Source organism: Microtus oregoni, unplaced genomic scaffold, assembly GCF_018167655.1.
Source record: "Microtus oregoni isolate MIOR12 unplaced genomic scaffold, Mior012 000029F_ref0000214, whole genome shotgun sequence".
Taxonomy (NCBI): Eukaryota; Metazoa; Chordata; class Mammalia; order Rodentia; family Cricetidae; genus Microtus; species Microtus oregoni.
In genome coordinates, this window is record NW_024543088.1 from 4,344,804 (window position 1) to 4,371,440 (window position 26,637).

Here is a 26,637-nt window from a genome sequence, read left to right on the forward strand (position 1 = left end):
TTTTTTTGTTTTTGTTTTTCGAGACAGGGTTTCTCTGTAGCTTTTTTTTTTTCTCCGTAGCTTTGAAGCCTATCCTGGAACTCACTCTGTAGACCAGGTTAGCCTCGAACTCACAGAGATCCACCTGCCTCTGCCTCCTGAGTGCGGGAATTTAAGGCATGCACCACCACTGCCCAGCTATATAACATATTTTTAGTGGGGGTTGCATGTTAGTGGACTTGAAGGGTTTCTGACATTTGAGACATTCACTTGGAGCCACAAGAGACAGTCTAGTGGTTCACTGAGCCCACTAGCGTCTTTTATTTATTTATTTTGAGACAGGGTCTCACTATGTATCCTGGCTGACTCGACCTCACAGAACTCCCCCTGCTCTGCCTCCCCGGTGGTGGGATTAAAGATATTCACCACCACACCCAGCTTGGAAGAGAGAATCTCAAGCACTGAAGATACAGTAGAGGAAACAGACTCATTGATCAAAGAAAACTTTAAATCTAACAAAAGCTTACCACAAAATATCCAGGAAATATGGAACACTATGAAAATACAAAACCTAAGAATAATAGGGATAGAAGAAGGAGAAGTCCAACTCAAAAGCACAGAAAATTTATTTAACAAAATCATAGAAGAAAACTTTCTCAAACTAAAGAAAGAATGCATATGAAGATACAAGAAGCTTACAGAACACCAAATAGACTGGATCAAAAATAGAATCCCCTTGCCACATAATAATCAAAACACAGAATAAAGAAAGAATATTAAGAGCTACAAAGGAAAAAGGCTAAGTAACATATAAAGGCAGACCTATCAGAATTACACCTTATTTCTCAATGGAAACAGTCAAAGCCAGAAGGTCATGGTCAGGCGTTATGCAGACATTAAGAGACCAGGGATGCCAGCCCAGATGACTATACCCAGCAAAACTTTTAATTACCATAGACAGACAAAATAAGATATTCTGTAACAGAACCAGATTTAACCGATACCTAGCCACTAACCCAGCCCTACACAAAGTATTAGAAGAAAAACTCCAACCCAAGGAAGTTGGCTACATTCACAAAAACACAAACAACAGATGATCTGATCTCACAGCAGCAAATCCCAAAGAAAAGAAAAACACACACAATAACATCACCAACAATGAAAATTAAAATAACAGGAAGTAACAATCAGTGGTCATTAATATCCCTTAACATAAATGGACTCAACTCACCTATTAAAAGACACAGGCTAACAGATTGGATATGAAAACAGAATCCATCCTTCTGCTGCATACAAGAAACATACCTTAACCTCAAAGACAGGTATCACCCAGAGTAAAGGGTTGGGGGAAAAAATTCCAATCAAATGGACCTAAGAAACAAGCTGATGTAGCTATCCTAATATCTAACAAAATAAACTTCAAACTAAAATAAATCAAAAGAGACAAAGAAGGACATTTCATATAAGTCAGAAGAAAAATCCACCAAGAGGAAATCTCAATACTGATCATCTATGCCCCAAATACAAGGGCACCCTCATATGTAAAAGAAACACTTCTAAAGCTTAAATCACACATTAAACCCCACACACTATAATAGTGGGAGACTTCAACACTCCACTCTCACCACTGGGCAGGTCAGGCAGACAGAAAATTAACAGAGGAATAAGGGAACTAACAGATGTTATGACTCAACAGACATTTATAGAACATTCCATCCAAACATAAAAGAATATACCTTCTTCTCAGCACCTCATGGAACCTTCTCAAAAACTGACCACATACTAGGTAACAAAACAAACCTCAACAGATACAAAACAATTGGAATAGCCCGTGTGTCCTATCAAATCATCATAGCTTAAAATTAGAATTCAACAGCAACACTGATTCCAGAAAGCCCAGAAACACACAGAAATTAAACAGTGCTCACCTGAATCATCAATGGGTCAAGGAAGAAATAAAGGAAGAAATCAAAGACTTCCTAAAATCAATGAAAATGATCACAAAACATACCTAAATTTATGGGACACAATGAAAGCAGTGTTAAGAGGAAAATTCATAGTACTAAATGCCTACATAAAGAAGCTGGGAAAAATCCCACACTAGTGAGTTAACAGAACACCTGAAAACTCTAGAACAAAAAGAAGCAAACTCACCCAGGAGGACTAGACGGCAGGAAATAATCAAATTGAGAGCTGAAATCAACAAAATAGAAACAAAAGAAACAATACAAGGAATCAGTGAGACAAAGAGTTGGTTCTTCGAGAAAATCAACAAAATAGACAAACCTTTGTCCAAAGTAACCAAAAGGCAGAGAGAGAATATCCAAATTAACAAAATCAGGAATGAAAAGGGGGACATAACAACAGACTGGAAGAAATCCAGAGAATCATCAGGTCATACTTCAAAAACCTGTACTCCACAAAATTGGAAAACTTAAAGGAAATGGACAGCTTTCTGGATAAATATCACTTCTGAAAATTAAATCAAGACCAGATAAGCAAATTAAATAAACCTATAATTGCTAAAGAAATAGAAATAGTCATCAAAAGTCTCCCTCCAAAAACAAAGCCCAGGATGAGATGGTTTCAGTGCAGAATTCTATAAGATTTTCAAAAAGAACTAATACCAATACTCCCCAAATTGTTCCACACAATAGAACAGAAGGAAAATTACCCAACTCTTCTTACGAGGCTACAATTACCCTGGCACCCAAACCACATAACGACATTACTAAGAAAGAGAATTACAGACCAATATCTGTAACATTGATGCAAAAATACTCAATAAAATACTGGCAAACTGAATCCAAGAACACATCAGAAAAATCATTTACCATGACCAAGTAGGCTTCATCCCAGAAATGCAAGGATGGTTCAACATCCAAAAATCTGTCAATGTAATCCACCACATAAACAAACTGAAACACACACACACATGATCATTTTATTAGATGCTTAAAAAGCTTTCAACAAAATACAACATCCCTTCATGATAAAGGTCTTGGAGAGAGCAGGGATACAAGGAACATACCTAAACATAATAAAGACAATATACAACAAGCCAACAGCCAACATCAAACTAAATAGAGAGAAATTTAAAGTGATCCCACTAAAATCAGGAACAAGACAAGGTTGTCCACTCTCTCCATACCTATTCAATATAATTCTTGAGGTCCTAGCTAGAGCAATAAGACACCAAAGGGAGATCAAGGGGATACAAATTGGAAAAGAAGTCAAACTCTCACTGTTTGCTGATGATATGATAGTTTACATAAGTGATCCCAAAAATTCTACCAAGGAACTTCTACAACTCATAAACACTTTCAGCAATGTAGCAGGATACAAGATTAATTCAGAAAAAAAAATCAGTAGCCCTCCTTTACACAGATGATAAATGGGCTGAGAAAGAAATCAGAGAAACATAACACTTCACAATAGCCACAAATAACAAAAAATATCTTGGAGTAACTAACCAAACAAGAGGAAGACCTCTATGACAAGAACTTTAAATCTTTGAAGAAAGAAATTGAAGAAGACACCAGAAAATGGAAAGATCTCCCATGCTCTTGGGTAGGTAGAATTAACATAGTAAAAATGGCAATCTTGCCAAAGGCAATCTACAGATTCCCATCAAATACCCATCAAAATCCCAGCAAACTTCTTCACAGACCTCGAAAGAACAATACTCAACTTCATATGGAAAAGCCATGTCGTAAAGAACTGTGGATTCCTCTGTTTCCAAACATCTCTTCAAAGGATAATTGACAGTCCAAAGCAACAGTAACATACTCATGAGAAAGATGAGCACAGCCTGAGGGTTGGAAAGGAGGAGCTGGGAATAGAATATTGAAGTTCTAGCACAGGCCCGCTGAGATGGCTCCACAGTTAAAAGCACTTGCCACCAAGCCTAATGACCTGAGGTCTTTGATCCTTAGAACCCATACGTGTCATATATGTGCACAAATAAAAAGTAACAATTATTAAAGTTCTGTCACTTTAAGTGGCATGATATACCTTGATGGTAGATTTGCCAAATTAAAGAACCCTACTGTAAACCACCCTAATAACAACGACCTGTAATTAAAACCAGAAGGGTATGGGGCTGGAGAGATGGCTCCATGGACAAGAGCACTAGCTGCTCTTCCAGAAGACCCAAGTTCAATTCCCAGCAACCACATGCCAGCTCATACCTGTCTGTAACCCCAGTTCCAGGGCTTCTGACACCCTCACACAGACATACCTGCAGGCAAAACACCAATGAAGGTAAAGTAAAAATAAGGGAGATAAAACAGAGTTGTTTTTTTTTTAAAAAAAAAAAAAGTCCAGGGGTTGAAGAGATGGACCCAGAGGTTAAGAATGTTTGCTTCTCTTTCAGAGAACCTGGGTTCTCAGACCCATGACAGGCAGCTCACAGCCACCTGTAACTCCAGTTCCAGGGGATCCCACTCCTTCTTCTGATGGAGGAAGGTCATTGGTTAAAAAAATAAAGAAACTGCTTGGCTGGCCCTCATAGGTTAAAACATAGGTGGGAGGAGTAAACAGAACAGAATGCTGGGAAGAAGAGGAAGTGAGCTCAGAGGCCATGCTCCCCTCTCCCGGGCAGATGCACGCGATGAAGCAAGCCGCCAGGTCAGACATGCTGAATCTTTCCCGGTAAGACCGGTGCTACACAGTTTATTAGAGATGGGTTGATCGGGATATCAGAATTAGCCAGTAAGGGCTAGAGCTAATGGGCCAAGCAGTGTTTAAAAGAATACAGTGTCCGTGTAATTATTTTGGGGCATAAGCTAGCAGGCAGCCGGGGTGCTGGGGACGCAGCCCCGCCGCTCCTATTACAACAGAATGGCGCCCAGACGTGTGGACAGCTGAATCCACTGAAAGCCTGAGAAAGCTTGGGAAAGAGTAAAGCATGTTTTCTTGGTAGCAACAATTTCTCGGATCTACTCTACTTGCTAGAGGCAAGCAAGCACTCTCATCTAAAAGAGGCTTCCTGACTCAGCTTTAGCTGCAAAACCCTGTAGCTCATTAAGAGGTCCTGCCACGAAACACTTAAACGGTGTTGACGAAAAATGAACGCATGCTTTTCGGTTTTCAGCCATAGCAGGAAAAAAGCTGCGCCGTTTAAAAATGCTGGCTTTCTGGGCTGTCCTGCCAGGGCAAACTCTGACTCTTTTACGCAGGCGGTTCGTGCGGTTTGCAAGCACAGGCTGCTGAAGCTTGCTTGCTGGCAGGGACCTTGAAATGCCATAGAGTTGTGGCAGTAAACATGGCTACAGCCAGTACTTCAGCCATGAGGCTGGAAAGCTAAGGAATGGGCTGGATCTAGCTGCCAAAGCCACAGCTTTAATCCCACCCATATTGCTCAGAAATTTAAAGGCTCGTGTGGTCAGAAAAAGAGAGATATACAGTAAAGAGAGATTCAAAGACAAAGAAAATTTCTAAATGGTTTACTGTGTGTTAAAAATATATGCAGGCTAAAAGTTGAAGTTCTTAAAGTAAAAAAAAAAGGAAGAGAGTTGTTGGGTGTGGTAGTACACACCTTTAATCCCAACACTTGGAAGGCAGAGGGAGATTGACCTCTGTGACTTCTAGGTGTGGTAGCAAACGCCTTTAATCCCAATACCTGGGAGGCAGAGACAGGCGGATCTCTGAGAGTTCAAGGACAGCCTGGTCTACAGAGTTATTCCAGGTCGAAGATACAGAGAACCTGTCTCAAAAAGCAAAAAATAAAAATAAACAAAATAGAAGTTAAAATAAAACGCACAAAGATGGAAAATACACAGAGAATTTTGATACTGTATGCTATTATGCTCTGTTTGAATTGTTTGAATGCTGAGAAAAGAGCAACAGCTGCTAAAAGATATTTGTTTATAAATGCTGCTGAACTAATCTAACATAGATATTTTAAAAATGCCTTGACTTCGAAATTTGGATCTAAGGACATGATGCTTTGGAAAGGAGTTTCTTATTTTGTTTTCATAGAGGGTGAGAGTCTGTGGATTGCTTCTATCCTAATATGGTATGATGGACCACGCCCTCCTGAAGGGTTGCTGTGAAAACCTTCAAAAAATTACTTCACTCAACTGCTGACTGAGATGAATCTAGCACACAGGTTATACCCTGAAATACCTGATTAACAGCGCCCCCATACAGCAGGAAGCAGTTTGGAGAGAAAAAACTGTGCCCATATGCCCAAATATTGTTTATAAATGTTCTTTTACATTTAAAGGGGGAGATGATATAGATGTGAATAATTTGCACTGATATGAATCTTGGTTTACTGATATTAATTTAAGGTCAATTTTATTATATGTATATGTGTTTCTGATCTTGATTAAGGTATTGTGATTGTGTAGTTCATTTAAAAATGTAATGTATATAGGTTGTTAATGGATAATCATTAATAATAGTCAAGTTTGGAGTCATGTTAGTTAGATTTTCTAGATGTTCATGGATATATTTCAGATAGGCATTCTTCATATCTTTCAAAGGCTAGAGAATTTGGCATTTTAAATGTTTTAATAGCTTAGGGTTTTTCATGACAATGAGACACTCTGCTCCTGGCAGCACCAATCTATTTCAAGAGGAAGATAGGCATAGAAGAGGATCCTTATGGAGTTTGATAGCCATTTGGGCAAGAAACTGCTCTAGCCTGGACTATTGCATAAACTGGACACAGAGAACCCGCAGAGAGAGGACTGCTGAACTTGCCTAAAGGTGAGATGATCTTTCGGGGTTCCTGATTCATGAAAGAGTCTATGAGACATTCTGCAGGACACAACAGATAGTGACTGAACTGACTTTGAAATTTCCTGCTTCATGGAAATGTCTCTGGATACTATGGGCCTGAAGGCTGAAGATGGATACCCCAATGGTACAAAGGAACTTTGGGTGATTGTCCAGGCAGCGAGATGTCTCTGTCATTTCTAGAGTTTGAAAGTTGCGTATTTCTTGTTTGCTTAGGTAATATTGTATCTTTCTGGAGTCTTTGATGGAGTTGAAGAATAGTTAGTTATAGTTTTCCTTAGTTATGATAAAGATAAAATAGATGTAAATATTGTAATTTTTACTTGATAACCATTTTGTTATATGTAATTTTGCTATGTTAAAGTTAAAGCCTTCCTTTTTTTGTTTAAACAGAAAAAGGGGAAATGATGGAGGAAGGTCATTGGTTAAAAAATAAAGAAACTGCTTGGCTGGCCCTCATAGGTTAAAACATAGGTGGGAGGAGTAAACAGAACAGAATGCTGGGAGGAAGAGGAAGTGAGCTCAGAGGCCATGCTCCCCTCTCCCGGGCAGATGCACGCGATGAAGCAAGCCGCCAGGTCAGACATGCTGAATCTTTCCCGATAAGACAGTGCTACACAGTTTATTAGAGATGGGTTGATCGGGGTATCAGAATTAGCCAGTAAGGGCTAGAGCTAATGGGCCAAGCAGTGTTTAAAAGAATACAGTGTCCGTGTAATTATTTTGGGGCATAAGCTAGCAGGTGGCCGGGGTGCTGGGGACTCAGCCCCGCCGCTCCTATTACAACATTCTTCTGGTTTCATAGACACAGCACGTACAAACACAGACATGTACACACATGCTTGAAAATAAATCTTCTAAAAAATGCTTCATCTAAAAAGATGTGGGGCTGGAGAGATGGCTCAGCAGTTGGGAGCACAGGCTGTTCTTCCAGAGGACCCAGGTTCAATTCCCAGCACCCACATGACAGCTAACAACTGTCTGTAACTCCAGTTTCTGGGGATCCAGATACCTTCACGACAATCCACATAAAATAAAGTTAAATAAATTATAAAAAAAAAAGATGGCAAGAAAAGAAAATGAAAATCAAGACCAGAACAAACAGCGGAATGTAGTTAATCACCACAAATGCCTATGAGCTACATCCCTGTATTGGCGTGAATAAACGCAGGCAAATATTAAAGAATATATACAAATTTAATGATTAAATAAAACTTACAGAACCGAGGTTCCCTCGTAGCACAGAGGTAGGAAAGAAAAGGGAGGAGCCGCCTCCCGCGTGCCCACTTATCGGTACGCATTCACCCGAGGCAAACCCGCCTCCTAAAGGGGCTGGCTTAACCCTACATCTCCCCCTTTTGTCTAAATAAGACAGAAGTAAACCAAATATAACTATAAACAATAATAACAAATGATAAATATAACAAACAATATTGAGAACAAAAGTTTTGCTAGACATTCTATCTCAAGGAGTCTAAATAATGTAGAGAGTAACTACAATTAAATAATCTTCAACTCCATCAAAAATCTGAGAAGGGAATAAATATTACTTAACAAATGAGAGATATCCAAAATGTGCAACAAATGACAGAGACAACTGACTACCTGGAAAATCACCCAAAGTCTCCTTTGCAATGTTGAATCAACCAACTTTGGCTAAGGCCTAACATCAAATGCAAGGAACTTTCTTAGAATTATCCTACCCTGTCTTGGCAAGATAAGACAATCCTGTTTCATATCTTAGTTAGTAGTTGAGGTATGGGATTTTCTTAACCCAAAGGCCAGTTCTGCCAAGAAGACAAGCTCCCAGTGGAGTGTCTTTGGTGCTCAACGTTCTCTCGGGAGTAGAGTGGTGTTGCCAGGAGTAATTGTGTCTCGTTGGCACAGAATTCTAGGTTAGATTAAAGGCCATTTTCTACAGATCTTCAAAGAGGCTGAAGATTATACTATCTATACTAAAAATAATCTCTATGTATCTAAAAGACCTGATTAACCTAAAAATAAATATGACAAACATAAAATTCTCAATACCTATCTAATTTGAAAACTAAGAGAATAAACAACTGTGCAAAATATGAAGACAATGATCTTCACCTGTAAACAATGTCTTTACATATCAAATGTAAACAATGTTATTACATAAATAGTATCAGAGGTAGAAATGTACATTGTGATATGGTAGATGTATCAATACAATATAAGCATACTCTTATACAAAAAGAGAGGTAGGAACACTCACATTCAATATTCAATATATCAATATACAAGAAACAGTACCAATATAATTTTCTAAAAACAGTAAGTCACAAATACCAATCATCCCATCAAACCAGTTAATCCCCCCCCTTTTTTTTAATATACCCCTAATTCCATACAATATCTCCCCATCCCCTCAACCCTAAACCAACCACTAAAAGATGTCCCTAACCCTGTGGGCAAACTCTGTTGGGAGAAGGGACATCGTCCTCTTAGATTGCTTCTAGCTGACATGGGGGCGACGTTCTTCTTAGGGGCCCCTGTGAAAGCAAATGATGGTAAAATTCCCAAATTAACCTTTGACCTAAGAAATTATAACTAGTCTCTGAGCGTTTTGAGAAGGTCCGGCCAGAATGTTGTCAAAAATGTGCATCATTCGAAATTGTCTCCTGCAGTTGGTACCAAAAAACAGGTCTAATATTAGCGCTTAAAAAAAAAATTCATGACGTCATAAAAACCAGATTGAGTTGATGTTGTGGGGTCCCATCTTCATCCTGGAAACTTCAAAGATTACTGTAGGAAAATTTGTTGCTTGTTATGGGAAATTTAAACATTAACAACAAGGACATATACTGACATATAAAGAAAGACACAGATATGAGGAAAGGCAAAGAAAGTTTATCAAGTGTAAAATTATTCTTATTCTGTCCCATTTCATGGCTCCTGACCTGAGACAGAAACTCTGAAATAACTCTTATCAACAGGATTGGAATTGAAGAGGGACTGAGCCATAGTCCAACTCCAAAACCAGCTCTACACATTTATAAAGAAGTGTTCAATAAAACATATAAATATATATAAAAATCAATACTTACAGTATGTATAGAATCTTATTGTTGATACTTAGTGGGTCATAACTATTTTCCATCCATCAGTAATTAAATATTCAGGGTCCCTTACATTCTTTGAAGATGAGTATTTTCCTGTGGAGATAAGAAAAGAACCCTGCCCCCAACCTATCTGTAAACCTTACCCTCAGTATGCTCGCCATCCTTGTGAATGAATTGTTATTTATCTTTTCCAAGTGACTTCTCTTCTTCAAACTGAACCTTTATTAATTTCGACAGTATCCATAATTTTTCCTCACCTGTGGAGATAAGAGCAAAACCCCTTCCCCAACACAGCACATCTCCTGGCTTCCATTGTGAGGTCAGCACATCCTTGAAATAAACTGGTTGATTTAGTTCAGCAGACTTTTCCATTATCCAATGTCTTTCTGCAGCCGTCGTTCCCTTCTCATTAGCATTGAGAAAATTCAAGGTTAACAAAGCATTATGTAACCTATTTCTGGGGGTGTTTTCCACCCCTTTCCGTTTGTTCAACATATCCTTTATAGTTCGATTTGATCTTTCTATGACTGCTTGACCTGTAGGATTGTATGGTATACCTGTAACATGCTTGATATTGTAATAATCAAAAAACCGTTTCATTTTCCTAGAGACATAAGCAGGACCATTATCTGTCTTTATTTGTGTAGGTATACCCATGATAGCCATGACTTCTAATAAATGAGTGATTACTGAATCAGCTTTTTCTGAACTTAAAGCAGTTGCCCACTGAAAGCCTGAATAAGTGTCAATGGTATGATGAACATACTTCAATTTGCCAAATTCTGCAAAGTGGAACACATCCATCTGCCAGATTTCATTCCTATGAGTGCCCTTCGGATTAGCCCCTGCTGGCAGTGGTGTTTGGTTATAGAAAGAGCAGGTAGGGCATTTCTTCACAATCTCCTTAGCTTGTTGCCATGTAATAGAAAACTCTTTCTTCAAACCTTTGCTATTAACATGATGTTTTTTATGAAATTCAGAGGCTTGTAGCACACTACCAATCAATAATTGATCAATTTCTGCATTACCTTGTGCTAGAGGACCTGACAGACCCATATGGGATTGGATGTGTGTTATGTACATAGGACAAAGCCTGTTCCTGATCAAATCTTGAACCTGGATAAACAATGAGGTTAGTTCTGTATCATCAGGTATAAATTCAGCAGTTTCAATATGTAAAATAACTCTTTCTGCGTATTGTGAATCAGTAACTATATTAATAGGTTCTTTAAAATCTCTTAGTACCATAAGAATGGCATATAATTCTGCCTTCTGGACAGAATCATAAGGACTTTGTTCCATCTTACCCAAGTCTTCTGATTTGTAACCTGCCTTCCCTGATTTATTGGCATCAGTATAGAATGTACGGGCTCCAGTTATTGGAGCATCACGGACGATTCGAGGAAGGATCCAAGAAGTTCTCTTTATGAAGTTAAGCCGCTTGCTTTTTGGATAGTTGTTATTAATGTCTCCCAAAAAATTAGCACAAGCTCTTTGCCATGCTTCATTATCTTCCCATAATTTCTTTAGTTCATCAGCAGTGAAAGGCACTATAATTTCTGCTGGGTCTATGCCTGCTAGTTGACGAAGTCTCAGCTTGCCTTTTATAATTAACTCAGAGACTTTTTCCACATAAGTTTTCAGTTTCTTACTTGGTTTATGTGGTAAAAAGATCCATTCCAAGATAATATCATCTCTCTGCATTAAAATTCCTGTAGGAGAAATTTTTGATGGTAATATGACGAGAATACAATTGAGCTCTGGATTCACTCTGTCCACATGTGCCTGTTGTAATTTCTCCTCAATCATTGTCAGTTGCTTTTCTGCTTCAGCTGTTAATTCTCTGGGACTGTTTAAATCTTTATCACCATCCAAGCTTTTGTTCAAATGAATTATTAGATCAGGTGTTATCCCAATAGCTGGTCGTAGACTGGAAATGTCTCCTAACAGTCTTTGAAAGTCATTAAGAGTCTGTAGGCGATCTCTCCGAATTTGTGCCTTTTGTGTCTTAATTTTTTTGCAAACCTATTCTATAACCTAAATAATTAACAGAATCTCCCTTCTGAATCTTTTCAGGAGCAATTTGCAATCCCCATTTGGGTAAAAGTATCTGTATTTCTTCAAACAGTCTGTTCAAGGTATCTATGTTTGAATCGGATAACAAAATGTCATCCATGTTATGGTATACTATAGATTTGGGAAATTTCTTGCATATTATTTGCAATGATTGTTTCACAAAATATTGGCACAGGGAGGGGCTATTTAACATACCCTGGGGGAGGACGGCCCAATGGTACCTCCTCAAAGGTTGAGAATTGTTATAAGTAGGCACTGTGAAGGCAAATTTTTCTCTATCTTCTTTTTGCAAAGGTATAGTGAAAAAACAATCCTTTAAATCAATAACTATGAGAGGCCATCCTTTTGGTAATAAAGAGGGCAAAGGAATTCCAGATTACAGAGGGCCCATAGGTTGAATAACCTTGTTGATGGCCCTGAGATCTGTCACCATTCTCCATTTACCTGATTTTTTCTTAACCACAAATACAGGAGAATTCCAAGGGCTGGTAGATTCTTCTATATGTCCAGCATCTAATTGTTCTTGTACCAGCTATTGTAAAGCCTGTAACTTTTCCTCAGCTAAAGGCCATTGCTTTGTCCATATTGGTTTCTCAGTCAACCATTTTAGAGGCAAGGCTGTTGGTATCTCTGAAGGGACATCAATTGCTTGTTCTTGTACAGCCCTAATGGCTGGTTTTCTCCGTTTGTAATATCTTTTAATATTATTCTCAGAAATATAGGCTCTAGAAGTAGCAGGAATGTTAATTTGGGTATTCCATTGTTGTAATAGGTCACGACCCCATAAATTCATTGCGATATTGGCTACATATGGCCTTAATTTTCCTATTTGTCCCTCTGGCCCTATACATTCAACCCATCTCATGCTCTGCCTTACTCGAGATAGGGTTCCAATTCCCAGGAGCTGAACATTTACATTCTGAAGAGGCCAATATGGATGCCAAGATTCTGGGGTAATGATACTTACATCAGCACCTTTGTGTCCAGCAGGCCAGTAATAAAAATGCCATTTATACACACTCTCAGCTTAGGTCTTTGATCATTTGTAGAAGTTTGCCAAAACGCACGTAACTCATCTTTCTGATCACTATTGCTTGTAACAGTAGGCATGTGGCTTCCTAATTGTCCTGATGAGGCATGTTCTCTGTAGAAACTGGAAATGACTGAACTATGTTTGCCATGGGGGCCTGTGAGGCCCCCCCTCTCACGTTTCCCATCTGTATCAGATTGCCTTGTCTATCTCTTGTAGACCTGCATTCATTCGTCCAGTGTCTGCCTTTTCCACATCTTCTACATAAACCTGAAGGCTGAGTCCTTCTATTTCTGTTATTTCTAGAAGATGCATTATTATTATTTCTGAAAATCCGTTGTTTACAATTCCTTTTCATATGACCCGTTTTGCCACAATTAAAACATTTGGTATTCTGGTGTCTCCTTTTACCATTGGAAATTGCTTCTTCTACCCATGCTTCAGTGCCATAGTCAAATGTGTCAACATTCAGTGTATGCAAGACCCATTCTTCCAAGGGCGCTGATCTGAACTTTAAAGGCCCCAAGATCTTTTTTGCATTCCACATTTGCATTTTCGTAAGCCAAAGACTCAATCATTATACGTCTTGCTTCTGGGTCAGATATCCCTATTTGTACAGCCTTAGTTAGTCTTTGCAAAAAGTCACTAAAGGTTTCTCTCTGACTCTGTTTAACTCTGACAAATGATTCCATTCTCTGTCCTGGGTCTTGTACCCTGTCCCAAGCCCTTAAGGCTGCTGTAGTACACATGGAGAGTGTGTTTTCATCCAAATTAGCTTGTTCTTGAGGGTCAGAAAAGAGCCCTTCACCTAGAATTTTATCTAGGGAAATGTCAATTCCCTTCACCTTTTCCTGCTGTTCTAAAAGTCTAGCTTCTTGCCTGAATAAGCATTTCCATTTCAATTGCGGTCCACTCTCAAGGACCACGGAGCTCAGCTGGAGCCAGTCCGAGGGGGTTGCTCTGCTTGTTGTGGCCCAAGATTTTAGCATCTCTTTAACAAAAGAGGCATGCATCCCAAAAGTCATGACAGCCTGTTTAATTTCTTTGAGATCATTCATAAGGAAAGGCTCCCATGTATCTTCCTTGATGACCCTAGGGTTTCTGGAACCAGTCACCTTTTCTGTTGTTATTACTGGAAAGGCAAGTAGAGCTGTAGGTAGAGCTTTGTGGAAATTGTCCCAGAGGGATTTATCCACAGATGTAGTTAAAATTTGCCTTTCTACCCTTTGCTCTTCTTCATCAGAATTTAGAAATTCCTCAATCTTTTCAATTCTATTCACCATCTCCTGTCCAGAATTATGTTCCAAAGCCTTCATTGAGGATTCTAAAGTATGAAATTTGTCCACTAGAGATAACTTGTCATCTTTGGACATAATTTTTATGGCATAAACTGTGCCTTCTTATATTGATAATCTTTCCGCCAAACTGTCATAAGCTTTAGACAAAATTCGATTGTCACATTCAGCAGTTTTGATTCTCTCAGTTAATGTTTCAGTTCCTACAGAAAGGGACTGCTGGAACTTACGATTTAATTCAGCTGTTCCTTCTTCCATAGTAATGAATTTCTCCTTAACATCAGCCTGTACCTTTTCTAAATTTTGCTCAGTTAACTGAGTCATGTTAAACAAAGATCTGTTTTCTTCCTGGAGAACTTCAAACTGATTCTTGAGAAGATTGTTGTCATTCTCAATAGTTTTCAAACTTTCAACCTCTGCCTTAAGAGATTTTATCATTTTCCTATTATCAAACCAGATAGTGCTAAGGAAAATTAAGAATCCCAGAAATATCCATAGATGTGGAGTGATAGACACCTCTTGTAAAATCTCCCACATGGTACACTCAAAAAAGCTGTTGAAATCTGAAACAGTCACGTTCTCAGACATTTTATTTATAAAAGAAAAAATTCTTTTACCTGCAATGACCGGTTCCTGCCAGTGGTGGCGAAAGAGTCCACTTGAGTCCACGTGGCCTAAGTCTGAAATAAATGACTCAAAAACAAAATTGCAGCAGACACCAGGCTGATTAATAGCAATTGGGCCGGAAAAGGAACAGAGAGAAAGCCGCCAAAGTGAACAAATCAAAGGGACCGGTGTGTTTGAGCCGGCTCGCAGGGCCGCCGTCATGTGACCCGAGCGCAGGTGGAGGTGGGAGGGAAACAGAGACTGATCACGCTGTTACAGAGGCGCTTGTGCCACTGTCAGGCAGGGCGGGGCTGGGGAGTGCTACTCCTGTCCCCGTTTGACTTTTTAGCAGGCACCGGGAAAGATCGAGTCGCTCAGAATCTCAGCTGCGTCCGCAGCCGCAGTCGTAGTAGTTGGACCAGCAAAGGCGCAGTGCTGAAAGGGTACAGTCTGTGCGCCCAGGGAGACCTCCAGGGGGAGGAGCCACTGGGAGCAGTCGCCCCCAGGAGCCTCCGAGTTGGGGCGGGTATCCGCAAAGCCCCACGGGGCGGGCGCCAAATGTATTGGCGTGAATAAACGCAGGCAAATATTAAAGAATATATACAAATTTAATGATTAAATAAAACTTACAGAACCGAGGTTCCCTCGTAGCACAGGAGGTAGGAAAGAAAAGGGAGGAGCCGACTTCTGCATGGGCGCGCATGCGCCCATTTATCCATATGCATTCGCCCGAGGCAAATCCGCTTCCTAAAGGGGCTGGCTTAACCCTACACATCCCAGACAGAGGCACGCACCAGCCTTGTCAGATGCTGCAGCAGTGAGCCAGCCATAACTATTAAGATGTGGATAGGTGAAAGGGGAAGCAGAGGGCTTGGTGTCCCATGCTGACAGCACTTTCTATTATCAGACACGGTGGAGCATGACTATTCCCAACATTCAGGAGAATCAGAACTTCAGGGTTCTCCTCTGCTATATATTGAGTCCAAGATCAGCCTGGGCTACATGAGATCCTGCCTCAAAAGGAAGAGCATGCATAACGTACGATCACATTTATATAAAAGTAGAGAGTGCCAAGTGTCATGGGATGGATTGAGGAGTGAGGTCCGGGAAGTTGGATGTGGTGGGTGTGTTCACTGTCTTGTCTGAGGTGATGTTTCCCAGATGTGGATACATGCTCAGAGTGAGCTTGTGGTGCATCAGTGACACCTCACTAAAGGATCACACGTGTATGTGTGCACTTGTGTGCACGCGTCCAGGGAAACCATAAGCTCACACGCTTCTCCTCCCTCAGAGCAACCACAGGAGCCCAAGTGCGATCACGAGCCATGATTCCGAAGTCCACTTCAGCAGCACCAAGTCGTCTTCTGACAAGACAGGAGTTTTGCCTGACAGTAAAATCAAGAAGACAGAGGTGAGTATTTACAGTTTACCATGTCCTGACCACATGGCCATTATGTGAAGAGCACCCTTCCGTGTTTTGAGGACAACCCTGGGCAGGAATTCCATCTTCCGCTGACCTCACAGGCTGCTGTTGAGTAGAGGAAGTGAATAGCAGCAACCCTCATTTTCAGGGCCCTGCCAGCTGCCCAACACTTCCTAGGGATCAGCTCACTTAGAAGCCTCAGATGAACCTCTGGACTGGTTGTTACTTCTAGGAATGAAAAAGGTTACATCATTGCCTGTGGTCGCAGCCCCAGCAAGCTGTGGAGCTGGGGGCTTGTGCCTCAGCAGTTTGATTCTAGAATCTGTATCTGTCATTGTGAGCCGGACGGCTCCCACTCAGGAGTATGTAAAGGTCTGGCTAGGTCAGCGTGAGATGGGTGGGAAGCCATTGGAGGAGCACAGCCTTTAGCAGACTCTTTGGCTTCCCCGTTGACACACCAGTTGGGAAGCTCTCAGAAGCATCATGGTAAAGGATGGGAGGAGGGCTCGGGACCAAGGGGCTTCGGAGGGAAAGAGAAGGTGAGGGTGAGCTGCGAGCTTTGGCTTGCATGCCTAGGAGAATAAAGTTACGCTTTAGTATAATGTTGAAGACCAGACTCTTCAGAGCTGAGATTGGAGGGGGAAGTTACAGCTTGATTATGGCCATGCTTCAAGTGCCTGGTAAAACACGCAAGCGACCACAGCAGCAAGCAAGGGGCAGGGGTGAATTTTAGATGGAGACAGAAGCATGTGTGCTCCCACACGTATGTGACCGCTAACACTCTGGGGAGCGGGTGCTCAGCAGGGACAGTGCTGCAGCCAAGCCAACTGCCTGAGCTGCCCTAGTCCCACATGGTGGGAAGAGGCATGATTCCTACCAGGCGTCTTCTGGTCTCCACCCACGTGCACACAACTTTCCAGTAGGTGCTGGAACTGAGCTTGTTCCTTCAAAGATACAAATTGAGCTGTTGTTTGGTTGGTCGGTGTGGTTGTCTTAAACACTTCACTTTACCTAATTATTTGTTGATGCTTTTTATATTCATTTTGTGGTGCTGGCACTTGAACACAGGCCTAGTCCATGCTAGCAAGCACTCTGCCACTGAGCTATATTATATAGGGGTGGGTGTAACATGAATTCTAATTGGCCCTAATAAATAAAACCAGAGTCAGATATTAGGTGGTGAAAGCTGAAGGATCAGAAAAGGGTGCGGCCAGCCACTAGAAAGATCTTTCACCTCTACCAATGCTCATATCGAAGGGGCAATCCTGTCCTCAAACTGCACTGAGCTCTTGTCTCCTCCCGCCTTATACTCCTCTCTCCACCCAACCATATCACTCCTGTCTCCCTAGTGCTGGGATTAAAGGTGTGTGTCACCATCACCTGGCCTCTAGTGGTTTAACTCTGCACTCTGATCTTCAGGCAAGCTTTATTTGTTAAAATACAAACAAAACATCACTACAGGTGAGTAGGTATGTTTGATTTACTCAAGAAGGTCTGTCCCAGGGTGGCCTCAAGTTCCCTATGTGAGAAAGGATGGTTGTGAACTCATGGTCTTTCTGCCTCTACCTCCCAAATAAATGCTTAGAGTCCAGGCATGTACCACCACACCTGCCCAAACTGAAAGTTTTTAATTTATTTTTATGTGTATGAGTATTTCACCTGCATGTGTGTTTGTATGTTCTCGGTGCCTACACAAGCCAGAAGAGGGAACTGGAGTCCTAGGTCTGGAGTTATAGATGTTATGAGCACCAAGTGTGTGCTCAGTCCTTTGAAAGACTCACAAGTGCTGTTCTATCTCTCCAACCCCCACCCCAAAATGCACTATTTTAAAGTTATGTGTGTGTGCACTTGTGAGTGTGGGTGCCCACGGAAGGCCAGAAGAGAGTGCTGGATGTCCTGTAGCTAATATGATGTTCAGAACTAAATTCAGATCCTCCACAAGAGCCGCAAGTGCTCCTGACCTTTGGGTCAGCTCTCTGACTCCAAACCACAATATTTTATTCAGTGAAAAAAACAGCCAAATTAGCTCCTTGTCCCTCACCATGTGATGCCCAGGCCATCTTAAGACTCTGTCAACAAGCAGACTATTGCCAGGTTGAACCTTGACCTTGGTATAGAGCCCAAGCCCAAATAAGATATTTTATAATTTCAGAAACAAAAGATGAAGCAGGTGTGGTGATACGCACATTTAACTCCAGTACCTGGGAGGCAGAGAGGAGTGGTCTGCACAGAGATTTCAAGGCCAGCCGGGGCTACACACTGAGATTTTGCCTCAAAAAAATAAAAGCTAAGTTAGCTCAACACAGCAACAAGATTAGCCTCACCCTAGCGTGGGCTGTCGTATTGAGTTGGAGAGAGCAAACAAAGGAGACTAAAACTCTACAGCTCTGCGAGTTGGTGCCTACCTGAAGCCCAGCTCTCTGCGAGCTGTGGCGGGAGGATTGCAAGTCTAGGGCTAGTCTGGAATGCCTCTAAACACAGCAGAAGCAAATAGGAAGAGCCTCTCAATAGTCCCCTGAATATGTACAACATAGAAGACTGGTTTTAGTGTATAATGCTGCAGAATAACTTTTTCCTAGTTTTTCTGTCTTTCTTTCTTTTTTTTTTTTTAAAGCCCAAGCTCAAGAAATCCCTAAGTGAGGACAAAGACAAAGACTCCAAAATGAACCTCAAGAACCAAGGAAGAGGGCTGGTGTTTATGTCCCCGCAGGGTGAGTGCTGCAACCGAGCACATTGCGCTCACTACCCATTGCTCCCGGTTGCACCATTATGGCAGCTTCTGGCTCGGGGGGGGCGGGGGGGGGGGCAGGGAATGGCAGCTTCTGGCTCTGGGGGCGGGCAGGGAATAGCAGCTTCTGGCTCTGGGGGTCAGGGGACAATACTCAGGATTGAACCTTGAGCTTCACGTGAACTGGACACATACTCTAACACAAGCTACAGTGCCAGCTCTATGGTTCTGGTTCGGCTCCCTCCTGGCCTCCTCAGGCCTGAGAAGCTCCCTCTTAGCCCAGGGCTGCACTGCTGGCTACACCACAGCGGTCAGCTTGTCTCCCTAGACACAGTCTCACCCCATTCCCGCTCTGAGACAGAGTTCAACTGTGCAGCCCAGGCTGGCCTCAGACTCACAGAGAGCCACCTGCTTCTGCCTCCTGAGTGCTCTGATTAAGGTTGTTCACCCCCACAGCCTCCTGCACCCTCTTTAAAATGTACTTATTGAGAGTTGGTTTTGTGTACCCCAGGCTGGTCTCTAACCTTATAGCTAGCTAAGGATGACTTTGAATTTCTGACCCTTCTTCCTCCTCCATCTCTCAATTCCTAGGCTAAGAGGCATATGCCACTATACCTGTTTTATGTGGCACTGAGGATCAAACTCAGGGCTTCGTGCATGCTGGACAAGCACTCTTGGGGGCTTCCAGCCTCCTCCTCCCTAGCTCTGTTGTGTGGACACAGCTCTGAGGATTTTCTTCCACTGTGTCCTTGAGCCACACAGCTGCCTCTAGCCTAGGTCCCATGGCACTGCAGGCCCTGCGGTCCCTCCCTTCCTGACTGTACTCTGTAGCAGACTGCACACCGCATGGAACTCTCTTATGGCTCTGTTCTCTTGGTTTATGGCTTTGCATATGTGGAGATCAGGCTGTCTCTTCCTTCATCAATGACTCATTCCCAGCCATGTGCACACACGCATCTCCCCTGCTACAAGTCACACGTGCTCTCTTTTGTCCAGTAAGTGTTTCCCCCAGACTCAGGTGCTGCCTCTGTGTTTGCTGATGCAAGGCTGCCCCGTCTCCTCCCGTGCTCTCCCTTAGGTCACGGCTGCTCACCTGCTGCTGGCCCTCATGGTGGCTGTTCTGTGCCTCCATCAAGCCTGTGTTCGGGACGGAGCAGCCTCCAGAAATCTGCCCTCTGGGCATCACCCCCTCTTTGTTTCCTTTGTCTTTGGGATGAACCAGAAAGGCCAGCAAACGTTTCTCCTATGGTGGTCACCATCCTCTCTGAGGACTATACCTAGTGAGAACCTTTCCCAGACCAAGAAACAGTTCCAGAACAGAAAGTTCTAAAGGGAAACCTAATTAATGCCTTTTTAAAAATTTTGTCTTGTGTCTATCTTGTGTATGTAGGCCTGAGTGTTTCACAGTGTGTGTGGAGGTCAGGATGACTTATCTCTCTCCTTCCGTGTAGGTTCCAGGGATTAATCGGAAGTTGTCTGGCTAGGTGGCAAGCATCTTTGCCCTCGTCATATCTACTTTGGTTTTTCGTCTTTGAAACAGTGTCTCTGCTCTGTACTGCTATAGTACTTGCTGGCAACTGGTCTTCAGCTCTAGCTGTGTCTTGGTTTGCCCTGCACCTCTGCCCACTGTGTGCCGGCTCCTGTATGGCTACTGGTTTGTCTGCTGTCAAAGCAGTCTCTTGGCCCACATAATTCCACTTCATCTGATGACCTCATTTGCATGTTTGTGACTAATGTTTGCGAGCTAGGCTTCTCAGTTGAGTGGGAATATAAGAAGCAATAATTCTTCATTTTCAGACTTGTTTTGACTTTAGTAATTTGATAATTCCATTCTCTGCATTATCTTTTAGTTTTTGCCACTCTTGGGATGGGATCAAGCTGTCATGTGAGCTAGCAAATGCCTACTATTGCACTGAGCCATAAGCCCAGCACCAACTCTTTAAATTTTAAAATTTGCCAACTGACAAGTTAGGATTGTTTCAAAGCTATGAAAGTGATCAGGTATGGCGGGGCACACCTGTGGTCTCGGCACTCGGTAGATGTGGGCAGGAGAACCAGGACTTCACAGTCCTTTGCAGTACCACGCTGAGTTTGCAACCAGCCTGGCCTACACAACCATCTCAACCCCACACTAAAAAGACCAGAAAAATTATGATGATCGGAAAGAATCAGATATTATTTTAGAAAGAAAGGGAAGAAAGATGTCTGGTCCTGGGAAGCGTTTGGTTTGCGGTTCTCTAGAAGCCAGAGCTCACTTGGAAACAAAGCTGTTCCTATCTTAGTGACACTCAGGCTCTGAATAAGCGGGAACCAGATGGTATCGTGGACTTGTCCCAGATATCTAAATGCCAGTCTGGCTGAGAATGGAGGTGCCACTAGAGAGCCTCTCGCAGTTCTGCCTGTCCAGCCCGCTCACTTCATGAGGGCTGAGGAGTACTGTCTGGGAATCTGATTTCTTCTCACATGTTTTACATGTCTAACTTGATAGGTCTTCATTTCAATAGATGATACAAAAAAATGGCATTCATGTTGTCAAAAGAATGCATTGTTATTCTTGAGTAACACAATAATTTCATAAATATGAAACTTACTAAGTTGTAACCTGAAGTATGCATTTGCATTTGGTGCAAACTCAGGTCTGGAAAGTTTTTGGAAAGTCTCAAAAGTGAATGTGAAAAGTGATCCGGCCACACGTTGATGAAGACATTCTTACCAAAGAGCAGGGGAGCGGCAGGGAGAGCTCCTGGGTTAAAAGCACACATCTCAGGATTGGAGAGATGGCTCAATGGTGAAGAACACTTATTGCGGTTACAGAGGATCCGAGTTCAATTCCCAGCATCCACGTGGTGGTTCACAGTCACCTGTAACTCCAGCCCCAGGGACGCAAAGCCCTCTTCAGACCTCTGTGGACACCACACACTCATGTGGTGCACATACGTTCAGATAAAACACTTACACATAAAACAAATAAATCTAATAGGAATTAAATCTTCTAAAAAAAAGTTTTAAAGCATATATTGCTCTGCCAGAGGACCAGAGTAGAGTTCCACAAACAGCTGCCTGTAACTCCAGCTCCAGGGATTGTTACACCCAATTCTGTACGCTGCAGGCCCCTCACATGTACACACACCCCTCCCCCGTATAGATCGTGTGTGTGTATGTGTGTGTTTGGCATGATGATACATACCTTTAATACCACAGCACTTGGGAGGCAGAGGCAGGCAGATCCCTGTGAGTTTAAGGCCAGCCTGGTCTACAGAGTGAGTTCCAGACCAGCCAGCGCTACACAGTAAAACTCAATCTCAAACAAAACAAAATAAACAACAACAACACATTTCTGCTGTTCAAGAAAAAGAAAGACGCGGGAGGTGGCAGAAAAGCAGGACTGACAGTCGCCCTGGGCCGCTGTGCACTTGACTTGCTCCTCCCAGCTATTGCAGATGCGTTCTGCAGTTTCCTTGGTGCCATGGCTCTGCATCGGCACACATCCTAATGTCTATATTAACTCACTCCATTGCAGAGAAATATGAAAAACCCAAAGATGAACAGAAAGAGAAACTCAACATATGGGTGAACAACCTCTATGTCTTCTTTGTGAGTGTGCTTTTCAGCGCCTACAAACGTGAGGAGATGCTCAAGGGGAAGATAAAGGAGAACCGGCTGGAGCAAGCAGCACTGGCTCAGCAGAGGCAGATAGAGGATGAAGAGCTGGAAGCCAGGTAGGACATGGTCCCGCCTGTCCTCCATAGGGCGTGCTCGGGTTTCTTTCAAGTCTCAGGAGCTACTCAAGGCAGTACCACAGGCTTACAGTGAGACATAGTATTCTAGGACCACAGGCTTACAGTGAGACACAGTATCCCAGGACCACAGGCTTACAGTGAGACACAGTATCCCAGGACCACAGGCTTACAGTGAGACACACAGTATCCCAGGACCACAGGCTTACAGTGAGACACAGTATCCCAGGACCACAGGCTTACAGTAAAGCACACTATCCTTGGACCACAGGTTGACTGTGAAACTTACAATGCCCCAGTCTCCAATGGCACAAAAGGGAAAGACCTGGGGGCTGGAGATGTAGCTCAGTGGTAGACGCTTACCTAATACGTGAGGCTTGAGTTTGGTCCCTAGCACTGGGAAAATATTTTTAAAAAAGACATCTGCTCTTCCCAGAGCTTTGAAAACTTTTGTGTATTGTGCAGCTGAGTATGATGAAGCCTACAAGCTCAGTACTCAGGTGGGACAGGAGATATCATGACCTCATCAACAGGCTGCTTTCTAGCTGCTCAGCTATCAGAGCCCAGAAGAACAGCTTCCAGACTGCGGACAGGGCTGAGGGAAAGTCCACAGCACAGTGCAAACTGAGACCTTTTTATCTGAGGGGATTATGGGGAAAGATACTCACACACTTTCCTGATGGATTCCTTCTTTACTCTCTCAAGTTGTTCTCACGATCTTTCTCCGTTCTTTGCAGCTTAAAATACCCAGCAAAAACTTTCAGGCAGTATAGGAGTCACATTTTAAGGTCACATTTCATTTCTTAAGTAAATGATGATGATGATGATGATGATAATAATAATAATAATAATAATAATAATAATAATGTCACCCTGACAACTCACATGCAATAAGTCTAAGTAACTTGTTTCAGAGCGAGGAACGAACACTTTTTCTCAGTCAGCTGCACAGAAAGAATCAGTCATTTTGTTATCTATCTAGAGAAGTCTATAAAGGTTCAAAGGAGCTATAACACTAGACCAGCAAGGCATCTAAGAAAAATAAGGAATTGTGTACTGTGTCCCATACGTCTGAGGCTTCCTCTGAGCAATTTCAGGACCCAACATAAGCGGCTGAGCACTGCGTCTTCAGGTTACACATCTGTATCATAGAACTGAGGTTAGGAATTTGTGCAGAGAATTAATCACTGTCCCGGGTTATTGGCAGACCTAGCAAGAGAGACTGGCACAGCAGTTAGGCAGCTTTGCACCTTTAGTCTTAGGTCAACAACAGCTGGCTATTATGTCCTTGTGAGCTGGGAATAATTTATCTTTAAAACCATTAGCAAGGTACCTGGTCTAGTCTAAAGCTACTTTGAAGATAGGGCACAACTGTCCTGGCAATGGGACTATGTAGCATTGCTTTGTATTCATTTTTATTAAATATTAAAACTGTAGAAGGTAAGATTCTTGATATCAATTAGACAGTACAGCTTAAGAAGGAGTCACCTTCTAGACAATCCACAAATGCCCAGTAGATCGGGATGTATCTATGAGATAAACACACTACAACACAGGCAGAGGGGAACTCCCCATAGCCACTAAGGGAAATCTGCATAGCAAATGTGAAGTTACAGACCGAAGCAAAAGATATTCCAGAGTCTACAGTTTCATTGCCTTTCCTTAGTGAGGTTTCCCATCAGAGGGTTTTCCTCCTGGTGGGCTGACGCCTTAAATATTGTCATCTGCTGTTCCTATGACATGGCTTTCGACATTTAGCTGCAGAGAAAAGCACCCCCTGGTCACATGATCATCATGAAAGTATTACCTGGAGCACTCTCAATACAATAGACCATTTTATTACAAGCACTGATGAAACAGCAGGAAAACTGGCTTTAGAGCTAGCTAGATAGTTTAGGGGATAAAGGTGTGTACTGCTCTAACAGAAGACCTGAGTTCAATGCCTAGCAACCACGTCAGGTGGCTCACAAGCACCTGCAATTTGTGCTCCAGGGGATCAGACACTTTTTGGACTCCAAAGGCGCCTTCACACGTGTGCACATAACCTCCCACGCCATGCACACAAGTAAACATAATTTTGCTTGTTTCTTGAGACAGAGTCTCACTGTATAGCTCTCTGATTGGTTTGGGACTCACTATATAGACCAGGCTGGCCTTGAACTCAGAAGGATACACCTGCCACTGTTCCCAAGTGCTGGGATTAAAGGTGTGCACCAACACATCCAGCTATCACATAATTTTTTAAAAAGTAAAAAAATAAATAACTAAAACTGGTTTCAGCCAGGCAGTGGTGGTGCACACCTTTAATTCCAGCACTTAGGAGGCAGAGGTGGGTGGATCTCTGTGATTTTGAGGCCAGCCTGGTCTACAGAGCTAGTTCCAGGACAGCAAACTGTTGCACAGAGAAACCCTGTCTCACAAGTGTCACAGAAAAAAAATAGCTAAGTTCCCATTTTGATTTTTAGGCTGAACATCCTACGGGAAGAAGAGGCCAAGAGACAAGACTTCGATATTGACATCACTGTGTTAAAGGAGCCATTGGAAGCTCCATCTTCGCTACCACTCACACCCAGCCCTCCTAAAGAGGACTTAGTTTCCACCCAGACCAGCAAGACCAGCCCTGGCAAGAAGAAGAAGAAGTAAAGGTACTGGGAGTCAAGGCTGAGCTGCAAGGACAGCAGACATATGAGCTCTGTGATGAGTGTCCCATAAAATAAAGGGTTTGAGCTTAGCTTCTGATAGAGTTTCTGAGGTGCTCTACTTGGGTCCACATGTGAAGTTTCTTGTATGGTTGCATTTGCAAAAACTAAACTAAATGACTATGCAGACATGCATATATTAGTAAATGTGTATTAAATATATTTTTGTAAATCAACGTTAGCTGAACCAAGAGGCCCATCCCAGCACTCAGGAGATACAGGCAGGAGACTGCTGCAAGATCAGGTCAGCCAGATGACATAGCAAGACCCTATCTCAAAGAAACAAAAATAGGGGTTAGAGAGCTCACTCGGTGCTTCAAAGCACGTGCTGCTTTTACAGAGGACCCAAGTTTGGTTCCCAGCACTCACAATGGGGCAGCTTTCGATAGTCTGTAACTGCAGCTCCAAGGGATCTGGAACCATCTTCTGGAATTTGTGGATATGAGAAACATGTACACACAAAAATAAATAAATGAATAAATAAAAACAAGGTAGTGAGTGATAGAAGACATCCAAGATCTATCCCTGGCTTCCATGTAAGCATACACAGGTAAGTAAGCATACCCATCCACATGTAGACACATGCATACCACACACACATGCACAGACATATACCCAAACACCATAAGCACACACACAAGGATGGAGAGAAATATAGGAAGATAGCAATGTTGACCTCTGACCTTCATACTCATACACTCGTATGTGCTTTGCACACCTGCACACACATTTGCATAAACATAAATACATACCCATGATTATAACCCACCCATACACACACAAATTAAGATAATGGCAAAGGAGTCAAGACCCAAAGGAAGTATTCCATATTTGAATCTACATATTAGCCCTGCAAAACTGACAGAGTTCCGGGGAAGATTACCATCTTGACCAGAGAAACAAAAAACCTGAAATTAGCAAAATAACAAAACAACTCAACTAGAAGTCCGAATTAATACACAGACTCTGGAGCCAGAATGCAACAGAGAATAAATGCTGACTGAAACAAACGTGTGCAACTCGAAATAACACGTCACAGACAACCATGATCTAATCGAGATGCAACCGCAATCTCTTCAGGGACACTCAGGAAAGCCTAGTGTGGTGGGGAACTAAAACCCACAGTCTCAGGCTATGCTTGGGCAGAGAAAACCAGTCATAATGGCAACTGTGAATTATTCTGAACCGAGGAACAATGAGGCCAGTACAAACTGATGAAGCTGCTTCCTCA

General features: G+C 42.4%; 1 protein-coding gene across 1 annotated transcript in view; it reads left to right on the forward strand.

Annotated features, from left to right (window-relative positions):
- Window positions 1–25,382, forward strand: part of LOC121465104 (radial spoke head 10 homolog B) — a 50,125-nt gene extending 24,743 nt beyond the window's left edge. The window contains exons 16-20 of the mRNA XM_041678284.1: window positions 9,585–9,598; window positions 16,122–16,230; window positions 18,857–18,953; window positions 22,491–22,689; window positions 25,173–25,382. Of these exons, the coding sequence (XP_041534218.1) occupies window positions 9,585–9,598; window positions 16,122–16,230; window positions 18,857–18,953; window positions 22,491–22,689; window positions 25,173–25,350 (597 nt within the window). The 3' untranslated portion in view covers window positions 25,351–25,382. The remainder of the gene's footprint in view (window positions 1–9,584; window positions 9,599–16,121; window positions 16,231–18,856; window positions 18,954–22,490; window positions 22,690–25,172) is intronic.
- Window positions 25,383–26,637: the final 1,255 nt, after the last annotated feature.